This window comes from Helianthus annuus, chromosome 6 (assembly GCF_002127325.2).
Source record: "Helianthus annuus cultivar XRQ/B chromosome 6, HanXRQr2.0-SUNRISE, whole genome shotgun sequence".
NCBI lineage: Eukaryota > Viridiplantae > Streptophyta > Magnoliopsida > Asterales > Asteraceae > Helianthus > Helianthus annuus.
The window spans coordinates 92,241,209-92,252,729 of record NC_035438.2 but is presented as its reverse complement, the minus strand read 5'-3'; the positions used below and the strand labels follow the sequence as shown (position 1 = coordinate 92,252,729).

Genomic DNA, 11,521 nt, shown 5'->3' with positions numbered 1-11,521 from the left:
TTGCTATTTACGTGAGCAAATGTTTAACTTGCGCCAAAGTTAAGGCGGAATACCAGAAGCCTTCGGGACTTCTGCAGCAACCAAAAATTCCCCAGTGGAAGTGGGAAGAAATCTCCATGGATTTTATTACGAAGTTGCCAAGGACGCCAAGAGGCCATGACACTATCTGGGTGATAGTGGATCGCTTAACGAAGTCAGCACACTTCTTGCCTATCCGCGAGAAGGATCATACAAGCAAATTGGCTGAAATCTACATGAGAGAGATTGTTACACGCAATGGAGTACCTCTCTCGATTATTTCTGATAGAGACGGGAGGTTCGTATCGAGGATATGGCAATCCTTCCAGGAAGCTTTTGGCTCAAAGCTGAATATGAGCACAGCTTTTCACCCGCAGACCGACGGTCAAAGCGAGCGGACGATTCAGACGTTGGAGGACATGCTGAGAGCATGTGTGATGGATTTAGGCGGTAGCTGGGATAAGCATTTACCCCTGGTTGAATTTTCATACAACAACAGCTACCACACCAGTATTGGTGCCGCGCCATTCGAAGCTTTATATGGGCGCAAGTGCAGGTCGCCGCTCTGTTGGTCTGACGCGGGTGATAAACAATTGGTAGGTCCCGATGTAGTTCAGGAAACTACAGATAAGATCGCGCAAATCCGAGATCGCATTAGTGCGGCTCGTGACCGTCAGAAGACCTACGCAGATCTGAAAAGGAAACCTTAAGAGTTTGAGGTTGGGGATATGGTCCTGTTGAAGGTATCACCCTGGAAGGGTGTAGCACGCTTTGGGAAGCGTGGGAAGTTGACTCCGCGCTACATTGGTCCTTTCAAGGTTTTGGAAAGAATTGGGACCGTAGCATACAAGTTGGATCTACCTGCCGAACTGAATAATGTTCACGATACATTTCATGTATCCAATCTGAAGAGAAGTCCAACTCAAGTTAACGTTGCCATTCCTACCGACGAAATTCATATTGACGACACGCTCCACTTCGTTGAAGAACCTGTCGAGGTCACGGATTGGAAAGTTAACAAGACCCGCCGGAGCAGTGTCAAGCTCGTCAAAGTTCGCTGGAATGCTAGGCATGGTCCTGAGTTCACCTGGGAGCGTGAAGACCGAATGAAAGAGAAATACCCCCACTTATTTCCTGAGAACCCTGCTTCTACAAGCAGAATTTAAAATTTCGGGACGAAATTTATTTAACGGGGGGAGAATGTGACAACCCTCACAAAACAAGGTATCCGTACGACTTAATTAACTATAAATTGTTGCCTAATTGCTGTGCTTAACTGAGATTTCTGATAAACTGCTACTTGATTGTTGATACTTGTACATATCTGCATCATACTTTGATTTTTCCGTCACTACAATATTTACTTACTGAACTCTAGTGACAAACATGATGCACAAAAGCACAGTAGCACTTGAACGGATAACCTATTTGACATGCTGATATAGCCAGCATCAGGCAGACACTGCCTCTAAAGGCCTGAATGAGCCAGAAATATTTTACTACACCCATAGTGTGTGTAGAGATACAAGGGTTGTATAATTGCGTCTCTAGGAATAAGATACAGAGATTGGATGTGCCTAAAACGTACTCTAAGCACAAAACACAGCACTTTTATCAACACACTAGCTTCTAGCTAATTAATAAAGTGCCAAAACATGAGGAAATATTCCTGACACTTTGCAGAATGAATTGTGTCGCTAAAAATATTAATTACGACGCTTAAAGGATTACTTAAGCACTTTAACGGATTACTATCCGACCGAACAACCGGACTATACCCGGAACATAAAAATATTGCCAAAAATATTATTAGTCTTTTTCTGAGCCAGTTAGGGTCCCTGATTACCCTAACACCCGCTTTATAACGCGTCTAACAACTAACGGGGTTAATCTCTAAACTTAACCAACTTAACTTAACTGAACTCTAACTGAACGATCGAGATCCAACCGGGTGACCCCACCCCCTTTGGGCCGGTTCCATTCTAATGGAACTAAGGGTACAACTTTTTATTATTTTATTAGATGTTGTGGATATCTAGAAAGCATAGGAAACCGTTGGACGATGGCACAAATTTCTCTATAAATACCCTCCACACACACACACACAAGACATCACCATCTCACCATCACTCTCTCTCTCTCTTGCTCCCTCTCCTCTCGGCCGTGACCACCCACCCCCATCCATCATATTTTCGGTTCTTGTCTTGCCATTCCAAGCTCACACAAGTGTCGGGGATCACGTACGAGGAAGCTTGAAGCAAGCGGAAGTTGAAGGACCACGTTCTTTTGCTTTTATCCACGCCATTTTCGCCAAAGATCTTCCCTAGCCCCGAGCTAGAGGTATAACATTTAAAACTCGCTCTTGATCGTATCTAAAGTGGTTAAAAGGATTTTTAACGGTTAAAAGTCGGAAACCCATCTTTTGAATCTATAAAGTCTACTAAAACTCGAATATTGTTGGTTAAAAGGTCATGTCTTGTGTAAAAGTCGTAGTATTCGAATATGTTGGTTGTAGAGACCCGATCTACGATGTGGTGGCTCTTATCATCGTTTAACCCGACTTTGTTAAGATCATGTATCTTAACATAAGCTTGTTTCTAGCGGTACGAGGGTTAAAAGGTGAAACTCCACCACACGGGAAGCATGAACTTGTGTAAAAGTGTTTTGACATGTAAAATAGTATTTAAAACGAGCCGATCTACGTATGTACAAGTGGTATATTCGTAGAACCGGGTGTCGACAAAATCATGTTTTATATAAGTTGGATAACATGTTAACAAAGGTGATTTTTAAACTACAAGTGTATAGAAACTTGTGAAACGAAAAATCCGACAAAATAACAATTTTTATAAAAGTTGTCGGGAAGTTGTAAAGGAAGATTTGTTCTAAAAACGGGGTTTTTACAAGACTAAATTATTTTATACATAGATCCACTAAATATAAGGTGATCTACATTACGACTTTCGGAAAAATTTCAAGTTCATGTAATAATGCGATCTTACATACAAGTTGGCAAGTATGATTTGTTGAAACTTGTTTAATGTGTTGGAAATTGATTGGTTGATTTAAGGAAGTGTTGAAATGATTTTGTAAAAGAAAATGATACGCTTGATAGCGTGGCCACCTCCAGTTACAGGGGAAACTCTGGCGAAATTTTTATAAAAATCTAACACTTAGAATTATTTACAAGTGTTAGACTACTTTTGACATATTTTCAAATATATTTCGCCATGACTTTATTTATCAAATAATCGGAGGTGGGGTTTTCACAAAAACTAGACGTGGTAAATATTTATTCGATAAATATATTTTTCACCACACTGTTTATGATTATTTTGTGAAAATGTATAAATATTATTTTTAGAGTAAAAATAATATTTACTAACTTTGTCGAACCCAAAATAATACAAACGCCTACACGGCAAGCATATAAGTTACACTGGTAATTACTATTACCACTTAATCGCCAAAACGTAACTTACGCTTTATACGGAAATATTCACGAATGCGTATCTTGTCGACGTATTATTTTGGAAAGTATTATACGAAGAGAAAATATATTATTTTTGAGAAAAATAATTATATTTTGGAATGAGAAATAAAATATATTAAGTGAGACTTAATATTGTAAACGCACATGTATTAATTCCCCCATCCTTGGGAAGGAGATTTTCTACCAAGTATATATACGGAACGGTTGTCTAACCGTTTCCCGAAAAATTAAAACTATAAAGCTAAGGCACGGCCATCCGTCTAATAGAATTAGCACATGTAGGTCGTTGCGCAGCAGTTGGATATTTGGATTACTTGGTGTTGTGACGCACTCACTGTGAGTTCATGTCCCCCTTTTCTCTTAACTGTTTTCAGTTTTATAAACTGCGGGGGTGAAATACATGTTACTATGATTTTGGATACTTGATACATGGTATGGTTAGCGTAAGGAGGTTTACTACTTAGATCATGTGAGTGGGTAGGCACAACTTGAGGCCATTAATCCTCGTAGTAGGACCGAGGGACAGGAGCGGTAGATCTATCTGGGTGTAGCGAGCCCAGCCCCAGGTCCAGCATAACGGACCTCGGGGTGACTTAGTGCCCGACGCATAAATCCGCTAGGTTTGAGTCATCCCTACTTGCACTTCACACATATCAATGGCCTTGCAAACCATTGGTGATCTCTTTTTTTCCTTATTTGCTACATACCAGGTTTTTGATAAAGAGAAAGGTTTGTTTACTCACTTTCGCATGAACTCGCTCAACATTATTGTTGATTTTTCAACTTACATGTGTTTCAGGAAATTAACGATCTGGCGCGGTATGGCTTGTTTTCCGCTGCATTAGGCCCAAGGTCATCCAGGGTTCGAGGCTTGTGACTCTTTCCTGGACAAGTCACAGTCCCTGAACCATGTTTACTTTAAGTTTGCATTTGTAATGTTTAGACAAGTTATGGTTGTTGGGTGTTAACCCGTTAAGACAATGTTTTAATATTTCTATTATCAATGGATGATCTTGCATATTTTTAATTCATATAGCTTGTTATGATTAAGCTATGGTATTAAGAAGTCACACCAAATTAACCACGCTTCCGCAATGCCAGGGTGTGACATTTTATTCAGGGGCTAATTTGATATGTAATAGAAAAAAAATAACCCAAGTTTATAAACATGGAAATAAAAACATCATGATCAATATTTCTCTTTTGTATGTGTTCGACTTCTTGACTTATTATTTAAGAGTTTGTTTTGATTTGTCAAATTTTGAAATTTTATACTTTATCAGAATTTTGGTCATTTTCTTCTTATTAGTGATACTGATGCTTATGGCCACACCTTATATCCCAGTTAGACATGAAAAAAATAGAAACTCAGTTTAAGAAATATAATTGTTCTGCTTTACTTAGAATGCCTGTGTGTTTATAGTTCGTAAAAGATAAAAGATGACACATGAACTAAAGCAAAGGTTCCTTAAAATCAGCTTTGCCTTTGCTGCTCGATATGCAATCATGGTATCTATACTTTGGCAGGGCATTCCAAGTGGTTTTAGGCGATCGACGGCACAATGGGCAATAAAATGACATTGCCTTTGCATACGAGTCTATATACAAGTATATGACATGTTGTTCGGGTTATTTAGACACAAATGGTTAGAAAACATGAAGAAATGATTAATAATTTGATTTTTAGACAACATATTATCAATTACTTAGCTTATTTCTATATCAAACCTGAACTAATAATTTTTTGAGAAAAATGCAATCCGCCTGTTTGACTATTTGAGCCAGGGGTAAGACCGTCTTTTGGCATATTTTAATAACACTTAGCGTCCCTATGGTATTAGTGAAATATCAACCTGAGCCCCTAAATTCTTTTCTTGCTTTTTTGTTAAGAAATCATTGATTTAATAATTCAAATTAACTCTTTTTAAATAAATGCAATCTAATAATTAACTTTTTTTAAATAAATGCAATCTAATAATTATATGTATACTATATATAGCAAATTATTAAAGCCTAAATTGTATATTAAATGTAAACTTTTAATACATACAATACAGAGACAAAACGTCATACCAACTTCGTAGACTTGACAGGACTTACAGACTCGATAACAAAAGACCGTAACATACAATACAGAGACAAAACGTCATACCACCACAAGCAATTGTGGATCTTTACTGACGGGTGCACTTCGGAATGTAGCAGATATGAATGAATATAACCCCAGTGTAGCTAATTACATATTTACCACTTGGGTTATATTCATTCATATGAATGAATACAACCCTAGTGTAGCTCTTCAATTTTCCTTGAAATTCCAGAGCTCGCTAATTACATATCTGCCACTGGGTTATATTCATTCATATACAATTGATCGTTCTGATCAATTACTTCCTTATGTGCACCGCACCATCTTCCAGGAGGTTGTCAAGTGTTCTCGCCTTCGTAGTTGGTGTTTTGCGTATCTTTACATCCGCAGTCATTCTGTACAATAAAACACATTCAAATGACCAATATGAGGAACCAAATCATCGAATCAAACCAAAAATCAATATGAGGAACACATCAATCCGAAACTGATCCGATCAGTTCATTTGTATAAAATTTAATTCTGATTTAGTTCATCTTTTTAAACAGTTCTCAAACAACCAAAAATCAACTTTCACATTTCATGTATCAATATTGATGTGTTCAAATAACTACACACTGATGCGCTTTATCAATTTCCATCATTTGTTTCTTCGCATTTGATTCAGAAATTAAAACACATAAGTATCATAGTTTGAATAAACAACCTAGATCTGTACTCTAATTGTTTTTAGAGAAAAACCCACAAGAATCAGCCAAATGATCACATGAGATCTGAAACTATAGAAATTAATGATACATTTTGAACAATATACTCAGTTGATACCCGAGACAAAAACCCACAAGAATCAAAACCGAAACACAGTTGATCTCATATGAGGAACCGAAAACACATTCAAAACCTCTGTTTTGATACCCGAGACAAAAACCCACAAGAATCAAACAAAACCTCTGTTTTGATACCCGAGACAAAAACCCACAAGAATCAAACAATATTTTCACACAAAACCTGAAACAAACCTTCATAATAACCAAAACCCAAACCTCTGTTTTGATACCCGAGACAAAAACCCACAAGAATCAAACAATATTTTCACACAAACCTGTTACATTCTAGCATATCAAAAACATAGCGTCGATCATGTTTTAGGTATGTGATTTTACCTTGGATTGTTATAGAAGATGAAGATGAAGATAATGATCGGTGGAGATTACAGAAGAGGAAGATGAATCCTATGAAGATGATTCCGATGAAGATGAAGATGAAGACGAAGATCTGTGTTTTGGGACTTGAGAGAAGATTAAGATGATTTTTATTGAGAAGTGTGATCGTTCTAATCATACATATATGTTTATCATTAAGAGTTGAGGGTATAAAGGACATTTCACAATTGTCAAACAGTCAAACAAGTTGATGTTTCACACATACCACAGAGACGCAAATTGCGTTTTTCTCTAATTTTTTTGTAACATAGTAATGAAATTTTTATGTCCTAACACATACTGTCTTAACATTTGTTTTCGATCGTTATTAAACATACCCGTATGTTCACACGGGTGTTACAACTAATAATAATAATAATAATAATAATAATAATAATAATAATAATAATAATAATAATAATAATAATAATAATAATAATAATAATAATAGTAATAATAATAGTAATAGTAATAATAATAGTAATACTAATAATAGTAATTGTAATAGTAATAGTAATACTAAGAATAATAATAACAAGAATAATAATAATAATAACAACAACAATAACAATAATAATAATAATAATAATAATAATAATAATAATAATAATAAGTTGACAAATACATACATACATACTATGTTACATAGAGCATCCCCAATAGCTCATTTTTTGGGGTTGTTTTTTTGCCATTTTTACATCTCATCCATTTTTTGTTATTGTGGGGGTCATTTTTTAGCACATGTAAGTCAAGAAAAACTAGAAAAAATGGATGGAAGGTGGGCCATGATGAAGATAGGTAATTAAAATTAAATGTAAAAGGTGGTGATGATGTGGTAATGTTTTTAAGTGTTTTTGTGTTTTTTTATTAGGTGGGTTTTTGATGTTTTTGAAGGGTAAGTGTTTTTCTGATGTGGCAGCTGACTGGACATGTTTTTAGATGTTATGATTCTTATTGGGGATGCTCTTATATATTACTTTTTATTAACTAAAAGAAATATCATTTTATTAATCCAAAGGAAGTTGACACTTGCATACTAATCTTCTCCATGGATGCATCAATTTTCCACCATCTTTTTATTCCCCTCAGTTTTCTATTTATTGGCCAATTCACATGCTTTTGAACAATATTCTGGCGTGTAAACATATATATATATATATATATATATATATATATATATATATATATATATATATATATAGGGTAGGGCTAGGTAGAAAACCCTAAAAATTTAAGAAAACCCTAGAAAACCCATCTCCCGACTTTTTTTTTTTTTGAAAAAAATAACACATGTAATATACATGTTTTTAAGAGTTTTGAGCCAAAAAAATCAAAAAAGCGCCGAGTGGTTTTTTTTTAAAAAAAAATAAACAAGTTTCAGCACTTTTTTGTCTAACACATGTTAGTGACGAAAGTTGCTGAAACTTGTTTATTTTTTTTAAAAACATCCACTCGGCGCTTTTTTGATTTTTTTTTTGACTCAAAACTCTTAAAAACATGTATATTACATGTGTTATTTTTTTCAAAAAAAAAAAAAAGGTCGGGAGGTTGGGTTTTCCAGGGTTTTCTCAAATTTTTAGGGTTTTCTATCTAGCATTGTCCTATATATATATATATATATATATATATATATATAAAATTTATAATGAAGACAACCATTCTCCTCCAATTTCAGGAATAGAAGTAAACAAATCCAGAATTTCTTTGGAGAAACCGTGTATTGGGTCTCTATCCGCAACAACACCAGTAGTAGTAATAGTTGAAGAACCCAACATCATATCACCTCCTTTCACAAGTTGATCGGATAAGTTAAACGAATATGTGAAATCCATATTAAAAAGAGAATCCCCTCCCCTCATATTCACATCAAGATTGAAACTTGACAGACAGTTATTGTTATGGTTTTGTACTTCATGATCATAGAACGTGCATGGAGCTGGTTCGGTAGGTTTAGCCGGACCTCTATTCTCAACAACATTGGATCTTGGTGGCTCTACTTGTTGTGGGTGAGAGCTAAAATGGGTTCTTGAGCATCTCACTGCCTTGGTTCTAACCACATTCGACCCCATCTCATTCGCAGATTCTCTATCTTTCCTCTTTTTAAGGTTTTGTTCTTGATTGATGTCGTCGTTTTGATGAAGATCATGCACCTTTTTGGCAAGTGTGGTGTTCCAGTAGTTCTTGATTTCATTGTCTGTTCGTCCAGGGAGCCTCCCCGCAATAAGTGACCATCTACACCCACAGATTAATTAAAGTATTAAGCTACAAGTAAATGTCTTTTTATTTAAAACATGCATGAAGAAACTCATATATACAACTGAACCTGTTTCCCAAGAGTTTATGCAGCCTGATGATGAGATCTTCTTCGTCACATGAAATATTGCCTCTTTTGATATCCGGTTTCAAGTAATTCAACCATCGCAGTCTACAACTCTTTCCACACCTCATTAAACCTACAACAAAAGTACACAATTTAAGGTCAAGATCATGGAAGCGCCACATCTATATATATATATATATGACGAGAACATAACAACATCATATGCTTTTATTCAAAAGAATGCACAATCACTTGTATGTACCTGCTTTGATGGGAAGCTGCCTCCATTTGCCTTGACCATGGAGTGTGATGTAGTCAGTGAGAATCTTGTCTTCTGAAGCTGTCCATGAACCTCTATTCAACCCTATCTTTGAACAGCATGGGCTTCTCCCCATCTCTCTTCACTTTAGTTACTAAAAACAAGTAACAATGTCAAAATATCTATGGAATATCATACTTATATATATATATATATTAATATGTATGCATGAAGATGCTGATGATGGATTATGAAGGGGTCCCTAGCTAGTATGCATTTACAAAAATGAATGTGACTTTTGATGAAAAATTAAATGAAACATAGCAAGTGAGATGGGTAGAAAATTTTGCTTGAAACAGGTTTCTCTTTTTAATGCATGCATGTGGTACTAGTACTTTTTTGTGTGGGGGAGGATGAGGGGCCCTAAGTATTCACCAATTACTAGAGCTGTAAATGAACCAAACATTCAACGAACAGTTCGTGAACCGTTCGGCGTGAAGTTCGTTTATGTTCGTTTGTTTAATAAACGAACGAACATGAACAAGAAATTTCGTTCGATTAGTTAAATGAACGAACATGAACAGAGGTCTCGTTCGTTCGATTGTGTTCGTGAACGTTCGGTAAGGTGTTCGTGAACGTGTTCGTAAACATTCGTTGATTTGCGTTCATTTATGTTTGTATGTTTGTGTTTTAATTGAAGATCTTTGTACTTTCTTATATTTTATTTGTACTTTTTATATTATTAAACTTTTATTTTTTTTATTTCCTTAACAATTAAACTAGGAAACCCACTTTCACCTTGTTTATGCATCATTTCCCTTTCATTTCTCATTATTTACATACACGAATACAATCGACCTCCGTTCCACAATAAAGGATTCAAGTTCGAGTGCTACTCTCTGGGCCATCTATCTTTATCCTTCGTCGCGTTCGCCAAATTTATTTGTGTTCGTGAACCGTTCGTGAACACGCTCATTTCCTTAATGAACGAACACGAACATAAAATCTCGTTCGGTAAGTGTTCATGAACCGTTCGTGAACACATTTATTCCTTAACGAACGAACACGAACAAGGCCTTGTTCGTGTTCGTTCGGTTCGTTTACAGCCCTACCAATTACTACTTTCTTTGTTAAATGAAATATATATGCAAGTCTCAGTAATATTGCAAGCTAGCTTCAGTTATATAAAAATTAAAAAGATAAGAATACTGTTTTCTAATCACTAATGTTAAACAATGAAAACTTTTGTGGTACAAAATATTAAAATTTGGAATTCAACTCAAGTAATATAACAATGATTAAAGTCATACAATAACAACTAATATGGTATATACACAATTTTATTCCATATATTTATGAAACTTTTATGTTGTTTATTAAACAACACATCAATATCTGTGAGCTTGTTGCTGACATGGTGACATCTATGTGCTTTCTTGTTGTTGTGACAATAAGCAAAGTTTAATTATTTTTTCTTAACTAAGAGAAAAGGGCATTTTTGCTTACTTAAAAAACTACCTCTCCTGATAAAAATCTCTTAGATCTTTAAAGTTTTAACTGTATAAAAATAACTTCACTTTATAGTTCTGTTATTTCATCAAAACTAAAACTTAACTTTATGTAAAATATAGCCTTAAGATTTTAGTTTCTAACATGCGCTATTTTTCTTCTCTTTTGTTAAAGAGTAAGATTAAATATGATTGGCTAGTTACGTCAAGAAACATATCCTAAAACCGAACATAGCACAAGTTTGTCATGGTAATATATTTTTGTTTCACTGAATATATTGTTGTAAATTTTGTATCATTTATTTCTAGGGAGCTTAATTCTTTTGACACAACTTTTTTTTAATAAAAACAAAAATATTAATGGAATTCTGAATCTGTTAGTGAATGTTCACAGTAGTTGTTACTTGTTAGTAATATGTCGGTAAGACGTTGCTAAAAGGTTGTCCTTAATATGTCGATAAAGAGCTGTTGGTATACTAGATAGGGAAAACGGCTTAGTTCTAACATTGGGGTTCTTGTCATTAATCCATCGCTGATACTTTCGTAAGTGATCCCTCAATAATATCCGTTGTCAACGCTTGGTAATTCCCGTTGGTAGCTTGTCGATAAATTCATTACCAATGCCATGTTTC

At 35.1% G+C, this 11,521-nt stretch overlaps 1 protein-coding gene across 1 annotated transcript; it reads right to left on the bottom strand.

Moving 5' to 3' along the window:
* Nucleotides 1-8,442: 8,442 nt before the first annotated feature.
* LOC110918271 (transcription factor MYB1) lies at nt 8,443-9,518 on the bottom strand. The gene is made up of 3 exons (XM_022162617.2): nt 9,385-9,518; nt 9,126-9,255; nt 8,443-9,034 (listed from the first exon to the last, which is right to left on the bottom strand). The coding sequence occupies exons 1-3, from the start codon at nt 9,515-9,517 to the stop codon at nt 8,443-8,445; spliced, it is 855 nt and encodes a 284-aa protein (XP_022018309.1). The 5' UTR covers nt 9,518.
* Between the last annotated feature and the right edge of the window lie 2,003 nt (nt 9,519-11,521).

Excerpts from the sequence above, each read along its gene's own strand:
- LOC110918271 (XM_022162617.2), bottom strand. The coding sequence starts at position 9,517 with ATGGGGAGAAGCCCATGCTGTTCAAAGATAGGGTTGAATAGAGGTTCA. Across the intron at positions 9,256-9,384 it reads GCAGCTTCCCATCAAAGCAG|GTTTAATGAGGTGTGGAAAG; the intron begins GTACATACAAGT and ends CTTTTGTTGTAG. Across the intron at positions 9,035-9,125 it reads CATAAACTCTTGGGAAACAG|ATGGTCACTTATTGCGGGGA; the intron begins GTTCAGTTGTAT and ends CTGTGGGTGTAG.